This window comes from Rattus norvegicus, chromosome 6, assembly GCF_021556685.1.
Source record: "Rattus norvegicus strain SHRSP/BbbUtx chromosome 6, alternate assembly SHRSP_T2T, whole genome shotgun sequence".
Lineage (NCBI taxonomy): Eukaryota > Metazoa > Chordata > Mammalia > Rodentia > Muridae > Rattus > Rattus norvegicus.
The window spans coordinates 106209354-106230736 of NC_141539.1; the positions used below are offsets into that span (position 1 = coordinate 106209354).

At 42.2% G+C, this 21383-nt stretch overlaps 1 protein-coding gene across 2 annotated transcripts in view; it reads left to right on the top strand.

The window, feature by feature from the left end:
* The first annotated feature begins 3073 nt into the window (after nucleotides 1–3073).
* The window catches only part of Exd2 (exonuclease 3'-5' domain containing 2), a 33813-nt gene continuing 15503 nt past the window's right edge, over nucleotides 3074–21383 (top strand). The window contains 4 exon segments of one of the 2 annotated variants that reach the window (NM_001434009.1): nucleotides 3074–3166; nucleotides 10025–10134; nucleotides 14143–14601; nucleotides 18111–18367. In NM_001434009.1, the coding sequence (NP_001420938.1) occupies nucleotides 14188–14601; nucleotides 18111–18367 (671 nt within the window). In that variant the 5' untranslated portion in view covers nucleotides 3074–3166; nucleotides 10025–10134; nucleotides 14143–14187. 2 annotated transcript variants of the gene reach the window in all.

Below are 21383 nucleotides of genomic sequence, written 5' to 3' on the forward strand. Positions count from 1 at the left end.
GTAGCCCTGGTTGTACTGGAACTCGCTGCGTGGATTTAACTGGCCTAGAATTCAGAGCTCCACCTTCCTCTTCTTCCAGTGTGTTGAGATTAAAGGTGTGTGCCACTGCTGGCTGGCTGACTTTTGTTTTTATTCTCCTTTGAAACAGAGTCTTACTTCTGGCTGATCTGGGACTTTCTGATCCTCCTGCCTGAGCCTTCTAAGTGCTGGTATTGATGGCATGTGCCACCATTCCCAGCTCAAGCTTGCTTGTGCCTGTCCCCTGTATAGATGACAAGTCTGCTAAATTGGTTCTCATTATCCTCTTGTTTTCTAGCTTTCAGATGGTCAGTGGTTTGATCTCCTGTTCTTTGAAAGGCTGAGTTTACATCAGACAGCTACCCAGATCATGTGTGAGGGCAGAACTCTGAATCACAAGGTCTGCAGCAACCAGCAGCATGGTCAGGATTTGGGCAATGAGTTAGCATCCCTCCATTTTACTGAGACTTCCATTTAAAGACAAGCCAGAGAAAACCATATCAACCATAGAGAAAGCTAGTTTCTTTGTTAATCCAGCAGCAGCTGCACCCTCTTCATAATGACCTCCTGGCTGGCCCAGTGGGTTAACAGTACTTGTCGTGAAAACACAAAGTTTTGAATGTAAATTCCTAGCCACTGTGTGGCTGCATGGACAACCCCAGTACTGTGAGAGGTTGAGACAAAAATCACTGGAGTGCAGCTTGGTAGCCAGAGAAAGATTTGAGGACTGGAGTTTCATAAACTTATGAGCTTTAGCCACCCCACCTTAAAGTTTTATATATTTAATGTACTTTGTAGGGGCATGGTTTGGGATAAAGTCTTGCTTATGTAACCCTGGCTCATCTGGAACTTGATATATAAATCAGAGTGGCCTTGAATTTGTAGCAATACTCCTGCTTCAGTCTCCCCAGTGCTGGGATTATGGGTATATACCACAATATTTGTCCTCTCCCTCCCCTCCCCCACCGCTCTCCCCCTCTGTGAGTGTGTTTAAACAGGACCTCTCTCACAGAGCTGAGGCTGGCTGCTGACCTTGGTCTCCTTGCCTCCATCTCCCAAGAGCTGGAATTACAGGCTTGTGCCCTCGCCACCCAGCTTCAGTCTGTCACCCTCAACTCTCTTGTGTGGTGCTACATCTCTGTAGCCTACATGTCCTCTGTCCATTCTTTGCCCTTCAGCTCCAGCAGATCCAGAACTAGCCTTGTGCAGCCTTCTTGCAAAGCTGCTTTCAGAATTCTTGATCTATTTCAACTCTTCCAAAGAATCCACTAGAACCATAAACTTTTCTCTTTTCCTAACAACTCTCTTCTACAGATATACTCTCCTTCCAAGAACTTTAGACCCTTGCTGATTCTTTTCTGATTTCCCAAGTCTGTATTCCTTCCTTTCTTCCCTCCCTCCCTCCCTCCCTCTCTTTCTTTCTTTCTTTTAAACCAAGTCTCTAATGTCAGCCACACTAGTCTCAAACTCACCACTTGCATGGTCCACGGCCTTGAACTTCTGGTCTTCAGGCTTCCCCCTCCCAAGTACTGGGGTTATAGGCATGTGCCACTTACTTTGTATAAGGCCTTAGAATTTCTTGTCTCCTGTCATCTTCAGGTCAATGCCCTCGTGACTTCCTCCAAAACCAAGAGATTTCAGATTTAACCCGATTGTTCAGTGACTTATCCCTTTGTGTGGTGTGTGAGAATAGCACCATGTCTAAGAGGTATTCATGGAGTTCTAAAATTATTATAGGCATTTCCCCCAAATTTCTATATTTTCATAAGAAGATATCCTCTCACTTCTAATGTTGTGTGTGTGTGCTCACGTGCTTCTGGATGTCTCCAACTAGCTTCTAAGCTTCTTTTTTTTAATATTTTATTTATTTATTATTTATTATATATGAGTACACTGTAGCTATCTTCAGACACACCAGAAGAAGGCATCAGATCCCATTACAGATGGTTGTGAGCCACCATGTGGTTGCTGGGATTTGAACTCAGGACCTCAGGAAGAGCAGTCGGTGCTCTTCACTACTGAGCCATCTCTCCAGCCCCTGCTTCTAAGCTTCTTGACTGGACAGAAATTTATAGAAAAAACTCCTCTTCCTCCTTCTTCTTGAGATAGGGTCTCATGTAACCCAGACTTGCCTCAAATTTATCATTGTAGCCTGAGGTCTATCTCCACCACTGCATAAACTGGGTGTGGTGGCCCAAGCCTGCCTATAATCCTAGCACTTGGGAGATGGAAGCTGGAAGATCAGGAATCCAAGGTCACCCTTATATTATATATAAGGTATATATTGAGAGTTTGGGGCCAGATCGTGCTACACAACAGCCTGCTTTAACCCCCTTTAAAAAAATCAATCCGATATGAATGGTTTCATATACAGACAATCCTGTGGTTTGTTAAAAATAAGGATATAGGGGCCAAGAGAAATGACTTCGCAGTTAAGAGCACTGACTTGCTCTTCCAGAGAACCCAAGTTCAATTACCAATCTCCACATAGCTTGCAACCTTTTATAATTTCGATTCCAGGGGCTCAACGCCCTCTTCTGGCATCTTTAGGCATGCAGTTAGTGCACAGACATATAATGGAGGCAACCGGGAGTGTGGGGGATAGGGAGGGAGGGGGAAGAAGGAGGAGGGAGACAGAGGAAAGAAAGGGGAAGGGGGGGAGGGTAAGTTATTAATGGCCATAATATATAATGAAGAGCGCATTCTATAAACAGTTTCTTTATTTTCTCGCTCGAATATAAGAAAATTAATGTAATAGAGAAACGCTATCCGGGTTAAAAGAGAAAATGATATGTCTTATGTTGCATTTGTGAGTGAAAGTTCAGTAGGCTTCTTCCTTCAAAGCCAAAACCAGAAGACCAAGCGCCATCTCAGAAAACAGCACTTTTCCGAAGTCATTAAGTCTTCATAATTTCAACCCATCTTTTAACCGAGAACCTGGGGAGGTAACGGCTGTCCTAGCGGCTTCCGTACAAAATGGCGCGGCCCACAGGCACACACCACGGGGGTTATATCCTCCTGGCCAGCCACTGGGCCGGAAGTGGCTACGGCTTTTATGCATCCGGGTGGGTGCGTCCTGGCCGCCGCGGGGGTTCCAGCTTGTCAGCGTGGGGTGCCGCAGGTGTTCGGTGGAGGCTGGAGGCCGCAGGTAAGTGAAGCTTGGGTTAGCAAAGTCTTCTCCGGGATTGTTTGCCGGGCAGAGGGGTTTCCAGCGTGGCTCGAGAGGGTCGTGATGCTGAAGGTACCACTTTGCGCGTGGGCGACTGTTGGGCTGCAGTGGTGCCCAGGCGTTGTTGGCACTGCCCCTCTTCCCGCCCGGCCTCCTGGCCCCTCACTCGGTGTGGGCGGTTGAGCCCTCGGGTTCGAGGAGAACTCGCCCCGCCATTGGTCCCCAAGCCTTCCCGGGCCGCCCCTTTCCAGGCGCCGGTCTTCTCGTCAGGAGCTTCCACCCACCAACCCTTCAAGGCTTCCTGACCTAGTCAGTTAAAAAGCAGCCCCCGCCTCGGTTCCTCCGGGTTTCGGGGACCCGCCCCACCCGGGTGCCTGCGGGGACACACCGCTTGCTGCCCAGCGATTTGCTGGGAACCGTCTCTGGCTTTGGCTTTTCACAGCCACAAGGCAAATCAAACTAGAACTTTAAATCTTATTTATTAAAAATGGACATCTGTTCATCAAAATTCAAACAACTCAAGTTTTTATAAGCTTTTGATACACGATTGGACGCGAATTCTCTTATGTAACCCTTCCTTGGAAACACAAAAACTGTTTTGTTTTTAGTAACTTTTTTTTTAGACGGGAGTAGTGGGAGGGCCTCTCACTATGTATCCCTTTCTTGCCTGGAACTCAAGAGATCTGTTAGCCTCTGCTAAGAGCTGGGATTAAAAACGTGTACCGCCACACCCGTCAAGATTTGTTTTTGTTTATGTGTGTGCGTTATCTGGAGCCAGAGTTATGAGCTGTCTGATGGGAGTGCCAGGAGCTGAATTTGCGTCCTCTGGAAAAGCAGCTGGTGCTATTGATTTATTGAAAATACGTCTTTTTCTCCTCACATAATATATTCTGACTGTGGTATCCACTTCCTCTACTCCTTTCAATTCTTCCCCACCTCCCTTCCCATCCGAATTTACTCCCTTTCTGTCTCATTAGAAAGCAAACAGGCTTCTAAGGGATTATAATAAAATAGAGCAAAATAAAATAAAAGATAAAACAAAACCATCAAATCAAAATTGGACAAGACAGAGGACAAAGACAAGGGAAGGCATAAGAGTCAGAGACCTACTTGTTTGAATACTAAGGAATCCCCTAAAACACTAAATGGAAGATGCAACATAGCAGAGGACCTGTTGAACACCTGCTCAGGCCCTGTGCTTGAAGCCTCAGTCTCTTGAGTTCATAGGAGTTTTGTTCAGTTCATTTAGAAGGCCTTGTTTTTCAGTGTCCCTCATCCCTCTGACTCTTACACTGTGTCCACCTCCTCTAGGGGGGTGGGGAGAGTGTCCCTAAGCCCCCGAGGGGAAGGATTTGATGGAGACACCACATTTACACCTGAGTGTTCCAAGGTCTGGCTGTGGGTCTCTGTTGATATTCTGCTACAGGAGAGAGCTCTGGTGCTGGCTGAACAAGGCCCTGATGTATGAATATAGCAGTATGTCCATTAAGAGCCATTTTATTGCCTCCTCCTTTACAAACAGTAGTACATGTTTTTACCCAGGTCCGTGGGTTACCTAGTTTCTGGCTCTTGGTCACCACAAGCAATGTTGGGAATAGGTTCCATCTCATAGAGGAGGCTTTAAGTCACCTCAGAGTTTGGCCGGTGCCCTGGCATATTCTGGAGGCAGGACATTGATGTAGATGAGGAGTTGTGGCTGGCTTGGTGTTTCTCTTTTGGTAGCATGCAGAGTACCTTCCTTCCTGTACCAAAGACACCAGACCGTGGGAGTGAGGGCTCTATATAGGTGCTAGCTTGTTTCTCCAGGTTCAGTGGGTTCAGCAGTGGGGTTTGGTTGTTGGTTTGTGGAGAACAACCCATAGTCTTGGCCACAGACTTAGTTGTTGGGGTGGGGGGGAGGGTGAGACGTCACTGGCCAACATTCAATTAGGTGTGTAACCCAGTCCTAGTACTGGAAGCTTCAGATGACAAGAATCTGGCTAGGACTCTGTCTCCCCCATTATTTGGGTCCCCCATTATATTTAATCATCTTTATTTTAGGAAGCCTCTACTGTATTAGGTTTCCATGCTACCCCTCAAATGGCCCTTAATTTTAGATGTATCTTCCATATTCCCTCCCTCTTCCCACTTGATTCTCCTGTCCCAGTCCCCACCTCATCCATTATAACTATTCTGTTTTCTTTTCCTAGAAAGCTCTACCTGTCCCCCTTAACTTCTCAACTCTATACCTAATCTTAGTGGTTCTATGGATTGTAGCTCAGTGATCATTGACAAATAATATCTGTGTATAAGTGAATACATGCCATATGCAAGTGCTAACTGAATGAATTATATACAATAATGGATTTTATTATATTTTCATACATATCTACTGCATATTCATTTGTATTGTAATGATAAAAGAGATAGCAACTAAAACATTTTGATAATTATCTAAATTAAAAGATATAGTAAAAAAGTTTAATATAGAGAAATTATTAAATTTGGTCAAGTTTAAGTTGTTTTCAAAACATACTTTAAAAATACTTATTTTAATTGTAGTCCATATACAGGGTCTTAAAAAATTATGTAAAATATGTAAACAAAACAACCTCTTTGAATACTCTCTTACCATCTGTATCTTTACTTTTAAAAAAAGTTTTTTGTTTTTTTTTTTAAGATTTACTTATTATATATAAGTACACAGTAGCTATCTTCAGACACACCAGAAGATGGCATCCAATCCCATTACAGATGGTTGTGAACCACCATGTGGTTGTTGGGAATTGAACTCAGGACTTCTGGAAGAGCAGTCAGTGCTTTTAACCTCTGAGACATCTCTCCAGCTCATGGGTTTTTGTTTTGTTTTATTTTGCTTTCTTTTGTTTTTGAGACAAGGTCTCACTATATAGTCCTGGATGGCATGGAACTTACAATGTCTCTGCCTCCTGGGAAAAGGCCTGAACCACCATGCCTAGCTGGTGTGTGTTTGTTTCTGTTTTGTTGTTGTTGTTGTTTTTTATTCTTTTGCATGTATACCTTGGTGTGTGGGCGTGCACGAGAGAGAGAGAGACAGAGAGAGAGAGACAGAGAGAGAAAGACAGAGAGAGAGAGAGAGAGAGAGAGAGAGAGAGAGAGAGAGAGAAAACATACATGTTCAAGCACCCAAGCTCAGAGGACAGAAGAGACCACATGATCTCCAGGAGCTGGAGTTACATGCTGTTGTAAGGTGCCCAGTGTAAATGATAGAAATTGAACTTGGATCCTTTGAAAGACAGCAAGACACACACACACACACACACACACACACACACACACACACACACACATATATATATATATATATATATATATATATATATATATATATATATATATAAAAAGTCAGAAGAGGGTGTATTGGATCCCTTGGAATTGGAGTTATAGGTGCTGGAAATCGAACCAGGATTCTTTTGGAAGAGCTGCCAGTTCTCTTAACCACTGAACCATCTCTCCAACCCAGGCAGCAAGTTTCTTAAGTGCTGAGTGATTTTTTTTTCCAGTCCTGTTTTAAATTCTTTTGTTGTTGTTGTTGTTTGTTTATTTTTTTGAATAGGGTGTTTTGTGTAACAGCTTTAGCTATCCTGGAACCTCGAACTCAGAGATCTACCTGCTTCTACCTCCCAAGTTCTGGGAAAAAATGCTTCTAATTTTTTTTTTAAATTCAAAACCACACATTTATTGCTGGAATTGGCAGCGCATACCTTCAATCCCAGCAGTGGGGAGGCAGAAGCATGTGGGTCTCTCAGTTCCAGGGCAGCTGGTGCTGCATAGTGGGATCCTCAGGTGGCAGGCTAGTGAGAGAGCTCTGCTTTTCTGGAGGATCCACACTGAATTCCTAGCACCCATGTGGTCATCTGTAACTCCAGTCCTCATCCGGCCTCCTCAGATGCTGTGTACATATTGTTGTTTTTCTTGGTGGTTTTTGAGACAGGATCTCCTCTGTGTCTCTCCTGCTGCCTTGGCACTCACTGTGTAGACCAGGCTGGCCTTCAACTTCAGAGATCTCTGCCTCTGCTTCCTGAGCGCTGGAAATATAGAAATATGTCACCATGCCCAGCCTGCATTTATCTGTTTGTAAGAGTTTATATGAAGGGGGGGTTGGATCTGGGAAGAGATGAAGTTGGGGGGGGGGGTGAGTAGCATTAAAGCACATTATATAAACTTCTCTAAGAACTAATAAAAAAGTGAAAAAAAATCCTATTAGACTTACAAATGTGTACTTTTATAAATATGACATATTGTACATACTCTGTAACTTGATTTATTTTTAAAAATGGGTACTAAAATGATTTTGCCCATCTGCAGAGTCAAGCCTACTCTTTCTCCTTGTTCTTTCAACTCCACATCATGCTGACATTCTATAACATGTGAAATTCAGTAGGTTTCTTGTTTTCTACCCTTGCTTACCAGGTGCCCAAAGCATCCTTCTACTTGTCTCTGTGTGCCCATGTGGACATTTTTGGAGCTGGGTCTCTGTAGGTAAAATTGCTGGATAGGAGGCTGTGGATATGGAACTGCCTTCAAATCCTGTGTCAGAATACCTGCTTCTCCTAGGCTTTTGTTTTTTTGTTTTTGTTGTTGTTCATGTGTTTTTGTTTTTTTCAAGACAGGGTTTCTCTTGAAAAGCCCTGTCTGTCCTGGAACTCATGCTATAGACCAGGTAGGCCTTGAACTCACAGAGATCCACCTGCTTCTGCCTCCTAAGTGCTGGGGTCAAAGGCATGCATCACACCCATGCTGGTGTCACTGTTCTTTGTCAGTCTGAAGGATGAAAAATGATTTCTTAATTCCATTTTGCTTTATAGTCTCAATCACTAGTGGGATTGAACATCTTTTCATAGTTGGCCATTTGTGTTTTTTTATTGAGAAATACTACTTTGCATTAGACTGATCTTTAATTATTGACTTGTAGTGGTGTTTTATAGAATCTGAATTTGAATCTTATATATATATATTTTCAATATTTATTTTTCACACAATCTCAGCTGAGGCTGGCCTTAAACTCACCATCCTCCTGGCTTTACTGACAGGGCTGTGATTACAGGTTGTAGCCGCGTACATCTTGGTTTACTTTAAGTTCTTATATTTTGAGAAGATTTGTTTTATTTTTAACCATGTATTTGTGTGTTCATGTGTGGGTATTTGCACGAGTGCAGGTATACAAGGAACCCAGAGACATAGGATGCTCTCGAGCTGGATTTACAGGAGACTGTGAGTTGCCAGTCATGCATGCCGGGAACCAAACTTAGGTCTTCTTTCTGCAGGAGCAGTGCAAGCTCTTAGCTGCTGAGCCATCTCTCTAGGGCCTTAATTTATTTTTGAGACAGTTCTCACTATGTAGCTCTGGTTGGTCTGGAACCTGCTATGTAGTGTTGAATTCACAGAAATATGTCTGCCTCTGCCACCAGAGTAGTGGAATTAAAGGTTTATACTACTATATCTGGCTTTATTTTTAAATTTATTTTGTTTTTAATTGTATGTGTCTGTATATAAGTGCAGATTCTTGGAGAGGACAGAGAGGGGATGGAACCCCTAGAGCTGGAGTTACAGGTGACTATGAGCCACTAGGCATGGGGTTAGAAACTGCACTCAGGTCCTCTGGAAGAGCAACAAGGAGTCTTAACTACCGAGCCAACTCTCTAGCCCCCAGATATGTGTGTTTTAAATATTTACCCTCAACTCACTGATTTTTAAAGTTAAGGTTTATCCTTTAACCAGTTGAATAGTCATAGAAACAAAGTTTTACATTTTATTTTCCTTTATTGGTCTTTGCTGTATTTTCGGTGTGGCTGTTGGCCTCTACCCTAGTAGATCTCAGCTGGGAAATGTTTCCCCCCAGAGACCACTGGGCAACATCCAAAGAATTTAGGTTAACTCAAGTGGCGCTGCCCTTGGCCTCAGTGAGGAGGTGCCAGGGATTGTGCTGTTGAGCATTCTACAGAGCCCTGGATGGCCTTCCCCTGCACAGTTCTGCCAGCCCTAAATGTCTGCGGTGCTGAGGATGAAGCATTCCGTGTACTCTTAAGACAAAGAAAGCTCTTTCCCCTGTAGTTTATTTATATTATTTTATTTAAGTTATTTTAAATTTATTTATTTACTTTATTTATATAAGTACACTGTGGCTGTCTTCAGACACACCAGAAGAGGCTACAGATGGTTGTGAGCCACCATGTGATTGCTGGGATTTGAACTCAGATCCTCTGGAAGAGCAGTGAGTTCTCTTAACTGCTGAGCTGTGCCCTGTTTATTTTTAAGGATGTTTTAAAGTTGAATGTTTTTACTACTAGACAGTTTCATATATTGATAATAAATTTGTGTCATTTTATCTATTTCTGTTCTCATCCTGTGAGTGCAAGGGCTATGATGTGCTGAGAGAAATTCTTTTGAAATTTTTTTGTTTTTGTTTTGAGACAGATTTCTTTGTTTAGTCCTGGCTATCCTGGAGCTCTCCCTGTAGACCAGGGAGGCCTTGAACTCAAGAGATCCACCTGCCTCTGCCTCTGCCTCTGCTTCTGCCTCTGCCTCTCCCAAGTGCTTATATTAAAGGTGTGAATCAGCATGTCTGACTTTTTTTTTTTTTTAATATAAAGATAGTGTCTCATTGTGTATGCCAGGCAAGCCTTGAACTCTCGGTTCTCCTACCTTGCCTGAGTGCTGGGATTGCAGACTACAGCATTAGGTTTCTTTACTTTCTCTAGAATTGGTGTGTAGTGTATGTTACTGCTTTCTAAACAGTGTTTCTGTAAGTATTTGGACTATTTTTGAACCACTAATCTGAAACTCCATATTTATCATTTATTAATTAATTTTTTATAGACACACAAAATCTCTTTCTGGACTCTGTTATTCTCTGGCCTGTTTTCTATTTGCTGAACTAATACTACAACATCCCTGTCAAACTTGTAGTTAATACGTTTTGATATCTGGTAAGGTAAATTCTATGATTATCTTATATTATTGAAAGGCCTACTTCATTTGCTCACATGTTCTTTTACTTTTCAAAATGTTTGCGTGTGTGAGTGTGTGTGCGTGTGTGTGTGTATGTGCATGAGTGTGTGTGTGTGCATGAGTGTGTGTGTGCGTGAGTGTGTGTGTATGTGTGTGTGAGTGTGTATGTGCGTGTGTGCGTGTGAGTGTGTGTGTGTGAGTGTGTGTATGTGAGTGTGTGTGTATGTGAGTGTGTGTGTATGTGTGTGTATGTGTGTATGAGTGTGTGTGTGCGTGTGAGTGTGTGTGTGTGAGTGTGTATGTGTGTGTATGAGTGTGTGTATGTGAGTGTGTGTGTGAGTGTGTGTGTGTGTGTATGTGAGTGTGTGTGCATGTGAGTGTGTGCTGCCTGACACAGGTCTGGAAACAGCTCAGGCTCTGGAAGAGCAGGAAGCACTGTTGCTGCTGAGTCACCTCTCCATCTCCATGGCCAGATTTTTTAAGTGGGCTATTTTTAGTCTCTTTTTCAGAATTAATTTTAGAACCGATTTGTCAAAATAGTATTTTAATAGCTTTATTACAGCATAATTCGTACGTCATGCAATTTGTTACCCATTGTATACAAATTGATATTTATATAGTCATAGAATTATGCCACCCTCACCACATTTTAGTTTTAGAACACTTTTATTACGCCCCCCAAACCTGATCTATTTAGAAGTCATTCCCCAGTCCCCAAGTTCTGTATGCCCCATTTGTAGGCAACTCCTCATCTCTTTGTCTTGTCCTTGTGACTGGCTTGTTTTCTTTAACGTGTTTCCAAGGTTTGAGCCTAGTAGAACATGTATCAGGACTGTATGGCCGAGTCTTGATATGACTTTATAGTGTATTTCTTTCTTTAAAAACGTTTAAGTCGTGTTTGTGTGTTTCATGTGTGCACTCCCAAAAATCAGAGAAGAGGGTATTGGATTCCTGTACCTTCTGGAGCTGGAGGTCCAAGCAGTTGTGAACCACCTGATAGGGGTGATGGGAATCAAACTCAGGTCCTCTGAAGGAGCAACAAGTGCTCTTATCCCGAGCATCTCTCCATCCCTAAGGCTGTGTTAACATACCACAGACTGGATGGATTAAAATAATGGAAATCCATTCTCCACAGCTCAGGAAATTAGAGGTGCTGCATAATTAAGGATTAAGGTACTAGGAGGGCTATACTGTCCTCTTGGTGGGGAGTTGGTGATGGGAGAGTCTTCTAGCTTCTAGTGATGAAGACCTGTGGTTTTCCTTTGTTTGCATGGCTTAAGTCTTTGTCTCCATCTTCTCCTAGCGTCCTCCCCATGTGTCTGTCATTTTTGACTCTTGTCTTTCTTTTGCTGTAGGATACCAGTCACACTGGATTAAGGCCTATTTGACACATGGAAGACCCTATTTCCTAATAAGGGCATAGGCACAGGTTCTGGGGTCTAGAACTTCAACGTACCTTTTTAGACAGCTTAACGAACAACCTGTAGCTAAGCTGTTTTATGTGTCTTACCAGTTACTAGGCTTTGTGGTTATTTCCACCTTGGGGCTGTTACAGACAGCACCGCTGTGCACTTTCTGTGGATGTGTTTTCATTCCCTTCCATGTGTGGCTGTAGTGGAACTGCGAGTCCTGTGGAGTCTGTATGCTTAACTGTTGAGGACCTGCCAGGCTCTTTCCCAAAGCATCTGGGCCGTTTGGCATTCCCATTGACAGTGTGTGAGTTTCTCATTTCTCCACAATACTGCCAGTTCTTTTTCTCTGCCTTTTTGAGAGCTATGGTAGTGGTTTTGAAGCATTATGTCATTGTGGTTTTTGAGTTGCATTTTTCCTAATAGCTAATGATGTTGAAGAATTTTTCATGTGCTATTTGTCCATTGCTCAGCTGTCTTTCAGATCTCTATTCATAGTGTCAAATGAGGTTTTTTAATTGGTTGGTTTGTCTTCTAATTATTGAGTTGTAAGAGTTTAAATTCTAAACGCATGACCTTAACAGATACATGTCTTGCAAATATTTTCTCCAATTCTTCAGGGTCTGTTAGGGATGTCTGGGTAGCTAATTTCTTTTCTTTTCTTTTCTTTTTTTTTTTTTTTTTTTTCAGATCTGATTTCTCTGTGTAGCCTTGGCTGTCCTGGAACTTACTCTGTAGACCAGACTGACCTAGAACTTACAGAGATCCATCTGCCTCTGCCTCCAAGTACTGGGACTAAAGGTGTGTACCACCACCACCCAACTGCCAATTTATTACTTGTTTTTTAAAAAGGTTTTAAAAAATGAGGTTTATGTCGAATTTGTGTTTTAGTTTGAACATTTTTAGAAAATAGTTACTGTAATTTGAATGTGGTGTCTCCCAAAGGCCTATGTGGTAAAGGAGTGTTCCCCAGTGTGGCACTCTTGGGAGATGGTGTGACCTGTGGAAGATGGGATCATGTGGGAGTCCTTGGGTCATCTGGGGTATGGAAAGATAATTTGGGAGACCTCGGCTCCTTTACCAACTTCTTTTTTCTTTTCGTTCTTTTTCTTTCTTTCTTTCTTTTTTTTTTTTTTTTTCCTGAGAGAGGGTCCGTGTCTGTGGACCTGGCTAGTCTAGAATTTGGTAGGTAACCCAGGCTTCAAACTTGCTGTCCTTTCTCAGACTTATAAATGCTGAGATAACAGGTGTGTGCCTAGCTTCTACGAAGTCTTCTTACTGACTTTAGAGTTTTGTTTGTTGTTTGTTCTAATTCTAGGCTCTGGTCTTCCCTAGATATTCTCTTTGTTCTCTGTATTAGAAACACATGGGCTGTGTGTATCACTTCAGTGATTGACTACTTGCTTCTAACAGATTCCCCAATTCTGAATGGGTCTTAGTTAAGCTGCATGCCTCTGGATTTCCTTTTAATGAGACTCATAGGAACTTGGACTCTGTATCAGTCTTAAGTACAAACTTGGGTGCTGGGAATTAAACTCTGGTCTTCTACAAGACTAACAAACACTCTTACCACTGAGCTGTCTCCAGCCTTGTGCTCTCCCACTCTTTGGAGACAATTCCTACTCTTCCCTTTTCTGCCTCCCAAATGCTGGGATTACAGATGCGTGTCACTACCTTTTTATTTTAGGTTGTACCTAAGACTTTGAATATGCTGGGCAAGCCATCAACCACTGACCTATAACCCAGTCCATAAAATTTTTAAAATCAAGTCCGTGTGTGTGTGTGTGTGTGTGTGTGTGTGTGTGTGTGTGTGTCTGTGTGTCTGTGTGTCTGTGTGTCTGTGTGTGTGTCTGTGTGCGCGCACCTACAATGAGAGAGACAGAGACGGGGGGGTGGGGTGGGGGGGGGCGACACGCACACCAGCACAACTTTTGGAATTCTCCCTTCACCACATAGGTCCAGGGATTGAACTCAGGTTCGTCTTGTCAACAAGTGCTTTCACCTGCCGGGCGGTCTTGCTGGCCTTCACTCTGATTCTACTTTGGATCATTAAGAGAATCCTAGGCAGTTGACAGTGTAGGTGAATTTGTGGAAGCAAGAATGAGACTAGAACTGGAATAACAAAGTATAAAGGTGTGGTAGATGTGGTGCTACACACTGGTCATTTCAGTACTTCAAGGTAGAGACAGGAGGAGCTGGATTTCAGGGTCATCCCTCATTATATAATAAGTTCAAAGTCAGCCTGGACTGCATGAGACCCTGTCTCAAAAAATAAAATAAGGGTTGGGGATTTAGCTCAATGGTAGAGTGCTTGCCTAGCAAGCGCAAGGCCCTGGGTTCGGTCCCCGGCTCCAAAAAAAAATTTAAAAAAAAATTTAAAAAATTAAAAAAAATAAAAATAAAATAAAAAGCAAAAGTATAAAAATGGGAAAATTTAAATCTTAACTGTTTTGTGTCAAAATCAGTTTGTTTGTTTTTAAGTTTGTGGGCACAGAGATTTGGACTTTTAGGGGGAAAGGTGTCTGTGTCTAAATTTGTATTCTATTTATAAATATATTTTTGACATTTGTTTTGCAGATTGTAGGTCAGTGAAATGCATTCCTAAACAGTGAAAGGCTAAAGATGTCTAGACAGAATTTACTGGCTTTGACAGTGACCACCCTTTTGGGTGTGGCCATGGGGGGATTTGTCCTGTGGAAAGGCATCCAGCGTAAATGGAGTAAGACAAGCAGAGTGATGCAGCCACAGCTGCAGCCACAACCACAGCAGCAGCCGCAGCCGCAGCCACAGCAGCAACAGCAGCCGCCACAGCAGGAGCAGCAGAAGCAGCAAGTGCCTGGTGCGAGGGAGTGGCCCCCTCCAGAAGATGACCAGTTACCCTTTGGTGCCCTGAGAACACCCAGAGCTTCATGGGAGGAGAGGATACTCCAGGCAGAGGTGGTGACAGTTTCTCAGGAGGCAGAGTGGAATCAAATCCAGCCCTTTCTTAAAAGAGAGTTGGAAGATTTTCCAGTACTTGGAATTGACTGTGAATGGGTGAGTTAAAAGGCATGAGTTAAAAGCTGAAAAAGAATCTCATTAGTTTTCCTGATTTGGGCCAGGGTTGTTTGAGATTAGACTGAGCTCAGAGAATTCCATTGTTCTCAACTTGTTTGTAAGTATACCTTAGCAGGTGATGCTGATGTCCTCCAGATAGGGGTGACCTTAACGTTGTTATCTGGAGTCAGTGGGCCTTTATGAGTTTCACTTTTACTGAACTGGGCAAGCTAATTCATTAGTTTTTCCAAGCCTTCTTACTTATTTGTAATAGGAATGTAAGGGACCTACTTCTAGTGACAGAATCTAAGTATTCAAGTAGTAATCACTATAAAGCCTTAAAGAACAGTTTTAACTTACAGCAAGTGTTCACCAAATACCAGCTACTAGCTAGGTGTGGTGGTGCACACCTGTGATCTCAGCATCCTGGGATGCCAAGGCCCGAAGATCAGAGCAAGTTCAAGGCTGTGCTGGGCTACATTGTGAATTGAGGCTGACCTGGGCTATAAATATAAAGTAAGACTCAGTCTTAAAAAACTAACAAACAAACAAACAAACAAACAAAACCTACCACCATACTACCTACCTATTTTAGTTTTTGTTTTTAGTTTGTTTTTGAAGGCAGATTCTAGGTGGCCTTGAACTTGATATGTAGATGAGAGTAACCTTTACCTCCTAAGTACTAGGTTCAGAGGTGTTTACTACCCCACTGCTTTGTTAATACTTTTTTTAAAAAAAGATGATTTATGGATATGTGCGTGCCACCATGTCCTTGTATGCCACACTGTGGGTCAGACCTGGGGGTTCACACATGCTAGTCAAGTGATCTACAGCTGAGCTATATCCCTATCTCTTCTTTTTTTTTCTGTTTTTGAAGTTTGTTTTTCTTAAGTTTGTGTTTTTGTGGTTTGTGTGTTCATATATACACATATGTACATGTGAGTGAGTGTGTGTATGTGTGTGCGTATATATTCATGCCAGTTCATGTGCAGGTCAGAGGACAACTTTGCGGATAGGGAAGGCCTGGTGGCCCTGGCCTTAAGGACTTAGAACCTTGCAGGAGAAGGCATACGACCATTTATTTCTACATGCATGGAGTTGGCCTAACCCTTATGCCAAATTTTTTAGAAATTATTTCTGATGCTTATTGATAATAAAATACTCATTGTTCTAAAAATGTCTTTTTTCAGAGTCTTGTAAAACCATTTTCTCTGAGTGTAGCATTTTAGCTTTGTCATTGTCAAGACTGTATCTCACTGTTTCCTGGTCTCCGTTGTTGCTGTTGAAGGTAATTGCCTCTCTGTTTTATTGATCCTTTGTAGGGAACTTGATTTTTTTCATAACTCTGAAGATGTGCTAAGTTGAGTATAGATTCAGCTTGGGATTCAGAAAGCTGTCTGGATAGGAGAACTTCTTTCTTTATCATTTTGAAATGTTCTTTTAAGATATTTCATGCTATTTATTTTCTTTTGTGGTGAGAAAGACAGACAGACAGACAGACACACACACACACACACACACACACACACACACACACACACACACACACACACAGTTTTTTATTACATAGTTCCAGTTGGCTTGGCACTTGCTATATAGATCAGGTTGTCCTCACACTCAAGACATCGGTCTGCCTACACCTCCCAAGTGTTGGGAATCAAAGGTGTGTTACCACACATGGCACCAGCTTTCTCCTGAGGATATACACAAATGGCTCACTAGGTAAATGAGTGTCTAAAAAGAAATTCTAAGTCTTTGGTGAATTAAATCACCAAATTTAACTGTGCTGTGCTGTGCTGAATAGAAAAGTAGAATTTAAGGGCAAAGTCTCTCTCTTTTTTTTTTAAAAAGATTTATTCATTTATTATATATAAGTACACTGTAGCTGTCTTCAGATACACCAGAAGAGAGAATCGGATCTCTTTACAGATGGTTGTGAGCCACCATGTGGTTGCTGGGAATTGAGCTCATGACCTCTGGAAGAGCAGTCGGGTGCTCTTAACCGCTGAGCCATCTCTCCAGCCCAAGGGCAAAGTCTCTTACATTTTGTTTTTAGTAGCAATTCTTTGTGGTGTTGACTATTTTCTCTTGGTAACCTTGATTTTCTCAAGTATAATATATTTCTTCTCTAAGAACTTAGGACACTGAAGGTATTTATCATGTCATTTTCTGTGTGTGAGAGCTTGGTCTGTATGTCTCCTCCTCCTGAAAGGTTCTAAGTCCTCTAGACCTTAAGAACCATGCCATCCATAATTCTGTAGGTATTGTGTGAGCCTCAAATACAGGTTAGATCAGGCAGACTTCCTCAGCCTCCCCTACTTCTGACGCTGTTGGCAGATGACTCTGTGCTGTGAGTAGCTTGAAGGGTGTGTGCTGTTGGATGCCCGACAGCATCTGCATTCTACCTGCCAGATTCCTGCATTCTCTCTCCTCCTCCTTCCACTGTGATGACCAGAGATTTCTCCAGATTGATGTTTCCCTTCAGGGGTGAAATCGCTCTCCTTTTAGAACTACTGTTATAGACACTAGGTAGTTTAAGTTATAATGCTGTTATCCCTTCATATTTGGTAGTGTTTCACTGATAGACTGAAATTTTCTTTTCCTGAAAAATGAGAAGGAATGTATTGGGTTTCATCTGTTCTGCAGATTGCTTTCAGAATCCTTAAACCCTTAAAAGGAATCCCTTAAAAGAGAAACAAATTTTGTATGTATATTTTTCTGGGATAACATTCTTTCTGCATTTCTCAAACTTATCTATGGCCCCAAAAGATTAAAGATTGATGTAAGTATATAGATAATATGCATGCTGATTTTCTTCTCTGAAGATGTAAAGGTCCTACCTTTTTTGATGAACTCCATTTGTGACTTTGTCCGACCAGGATCTGTTATACTGGCTGAGCTGTGCTCTTCACTGATATTTGTTTGCTTTTGAAACAGGGCCCCACTTATATAGCTTTGGCTCAATATGTAGATCAGGCTGGCCTTAAACTCATAGATTACCCCATATCCCTGCCGGGATTAAAAGCACAGGCCATGCCCAGCCTCTACTTCCTTTTGAAACTTGCCTCTTGAGGCAGTGCTTATGGATAAGGCATATGAGAGCAAGTACTAGCATGTGCCATAGAGCATGCATCCGGTTATGGTGCCAGTTGGCACTCTGCTCTTAGCCTTTTTCCTTAGCCTTTTAAACCCAGCATGTTTCCTCTGACTGAAAGTGTGTGTCCCAGGGCTCCTGACTCAGCCGGTCACTATGTGTAGACTGCCTATAATTTCAGGGCCTGGAGTTGGCCCTGTGAAGCTTATTCAGACTGCCGCTTTATAAGGCCCCATATCTCTTAGAACAGGCTCTCACTGCATTTAACTTCAAATCCATTCTGCTGCTCCTTTGGTAAGCTAAGGATGTATCTCTTATATTGCTTTATTGTTATTGTTGCTGCTGGTTTTTTTGTTTTAGCCAGAGTTTCCTTTTGTCATGCTGCTGTGTTATGCTCTGTCTTGTTCTTTTACAGGTGAATTTGGAAGGCAAAGCCAGTCCTTTGTCACTCCTACAGATGGCTTCCCCAAGTGGCTTCTGTGCATTGGTTCGCTTGCCCAGGCTGATATATGGAGGCAAAACACTACCCAGAACACTTTTGGACATATTGGCAGATGGCACTATCTTGAAAGTAGGAGTGGGATGCTCAGAAGATGCCAACAAACTTCTACAGGATTATGGCCTCATTGTTAGGGGATGTCTGGACCTCCGCTACCTAGCCATGAAGCAGGGGTACGCTTTGTATGCATGCCAGGATTCCTGTGGGGGCAAGCATTGTTCGTGACCTGTAGTTAACTAGCAATCAATAATGAGCATTTAGAATTCATTAGAAACCTAAAGGCTTTGGAAATGCATATCGAATGTGTGAGGAGACATACCAATGTCTGAGAAAGTTTAGTGGCTAAAATTTCTTTTTTTGATGAAGCTCTATAATCTCCTGTAAAGGAGGTTATAAACCAGTGACCCACTAGCTAAGAACTGGGAGCTTTGTTTATTTTTTCCCATAGAAAGTCTGTTTTAAATCCAGAAGACTAGATAAAAGAATCTACTTTTGTGTGACTTTTCAGAAATTACATGACCTGACCTCAGAATCCAGAGTTGTAGGTGGCAACAGTAGGCCAGGTTTGGTCTTTTCCTTTTTGATGTGCATACTCAATTTTTTTTTCTTTCTTTTTTTCGGAGCTGGGGACCGAACTCAGGGCCTTGAGCTTGTTAGGCAAGCGCTCTACCACTGAGCTAAATCCCCAACCCCGCATACTCAATTTTTAAAAAGATAATTTAATTATTTTTATTTTATGTATATTGGTGTTTTGCCAGTATGTATGTCTGCTCGAGTGTGTCAGATCTTTGGAGTTACATACAGTTGTGAACTGCCAGTAGGTGCTGGGAATTGAACCTAGGTCCTCTGGAAGAGCAGTCAGTGCTCTTAACTGCTGAGTCATCTCTCCAGACCTGCGTACTCAATTTAACTTCCAAAGTCTTCACTACTCCTTGGTAAACCTAACTTCTAGTCAGCATTTGAGTTTGCAAACCCTGAGTTAGGCCCAAATAATGGTCAGCCTTGATCTTGACTTGGAGAAAGAGGCTCCCATCTTAGCTTTTCCTTCTGGGGACCCATTCACCTCATCTTTCTGAGGATAACATGGAATTCCTCAGGCACACACACAGCTCTCGTTTATCTGTTATTTACTTATTTCCTTTTATGTGTTTGTGTGTTTTGCCTGCATGTGTGTTTCTGGAGGCCAGAAGAGGACATGGATTCCCTGGAACTGGCATTTCAGAGTGGCGTGAGTGACTGTGTGGGAGTTGGGAACTCAGTGTAGTCTCTGCAAGAGCATCAAGTGCTGTTAACTGTTGGGTCATCTCTCCAGAAACCACAGCCCTCATTTATACTGACAAGAACTGAAGCAGCCGCTTGTCTGTCTTAAATGACAGTGACTATAAGGTGGGAGAGTGTCATAATCTCAGAGAAGGCTTAATTAAAACATGCACCTGTCTGAATTTTTGAACATAAGTGAATTTTTATTTTGGTTTGCTACCTTTTTCACTTTTTTAGTGAAGAATATTTTTTCCTAGTATTATATGAAAATATTATTGTAAAAATTAAAACTCTTCAAAGTTTGAATTAAAGAAGAAAGCTCCATTACTTCTTTTTTCCTTGTTGGTTGATTTGTTTTTGAGACAGGGTTTCTCTGGGTAACAACACTGGAGCTCACCAGGTTGTAGACCAGGCTGGCTACTAATTCACAGATCTATCTTCCTCAGCCTCTGGAGTGCTGGGATTAAAGGCATACGCCACACCACATGGGCCAAAAGCTCCATTCAGTAGGCCCCTCTGCATTCTTCTGTGTATAGTGGATAAGAAGCTGAGTCAGGAGCACCCAGCAGTCTGCATTGTCAGTGCTGTCAGTTATAGCTGTGTGACTTGTGTGACCTGTGTGTGAGGGACTAAACCTCACGGTTAATTATCAATAGAGATAATACTCTTACCTTATAGGGTTGGTATAAGGATTAAATGGTTAAACAATATGAAGAACTGAGAAATACTGTGTGTTATATATGGCACTATATAAATTTTAATGTTAACCAACTTGTAATCATATCACTATAATTTTAGCATAATCATTTGATTTTCTGGTATCTTTCTATGCATTTGGAGATACATGAATGTATGTAAATTGAAAGTGCATTGAGTCTCTGAGAAAATGGAGAATAACTGAGTGTTGATTTGGCTAAAGATGGGCTGGGTGTGTTAGGGTTAACTCTTATAAAATTGGCACTCAAGATGCTGAGGCAGGAGGGCCACAAATTTGAGGCTAGCCTGGGATAGATCATGGACCCCTGTCTCAAAAATACCCCCCAAAAGAACTAGGCCAAAGATGAATATTATCATGAAATGGTAAGTACACAAGTTGTGGTTAGAGATAAAAATGAAATTGTGCGTGTGTTCAGGTACACACACACATCCATGTGTGAAGGCCAGAGGTCACTGTGGGGTGTCTCCAGTTGTTTTTCCTTTCATTTTGTGGTTGTGTAGGCAGGGCCTTAGCATATAGCCATAGCTGGCCTGGAACTCACTGTGTAGACCAAGCTGGCCTTGAATTCAAGATCTGCATGCCTGTCCTTGCCCCTGGGTGCTGGGATTGAAGGCATGCACCACCCTCCCAGCCCTCCACTTTGTTTTTGAGCTCTCAGATGTGACGAGTCTGGCTGGCCCTCACGCTTTTGTCTCTGCCTCTCAGCACTGGGGTTGAGGTGTGTTCTGCCTCACCTGGCCTCTGGGAGGTGGAGCTCCTTACGCTTACCTATCAAGTACTCTACCGTTGGATCATCCTCCAGAACAACAACAAAACTTGTGCCAGACCTTTACTTTTATTCGGATTTTCTTTTTTTTTAATGTTTTCCAGACTGAGAATTGAGCTTCAGTACTTGAATTAATTAGGAAAGTGCTATATCATTAAACTGTATTTCCAGCCCAAGACCCTTCATTTTAAATGAACTTTTTATAATTAAGAAATTATTAACCATTATTGATGTTCCCCAGCCCCTTTGTACATACTGTCTAAGTATGTGCTTCACCACTGAGCTACACTCCAGGCTCTACTTTTGTGGCTTTTAATACAAACTAAATAAAGTTTGTAATCTCCCCCCATATCTTTAACTTCCATGAATTTAATCAAGACCTATATGTTTTATTCAAGTGTGCCTGGGTTTTTTTGTGTTTTTTGGACTTGGGTGACAAGGTGTG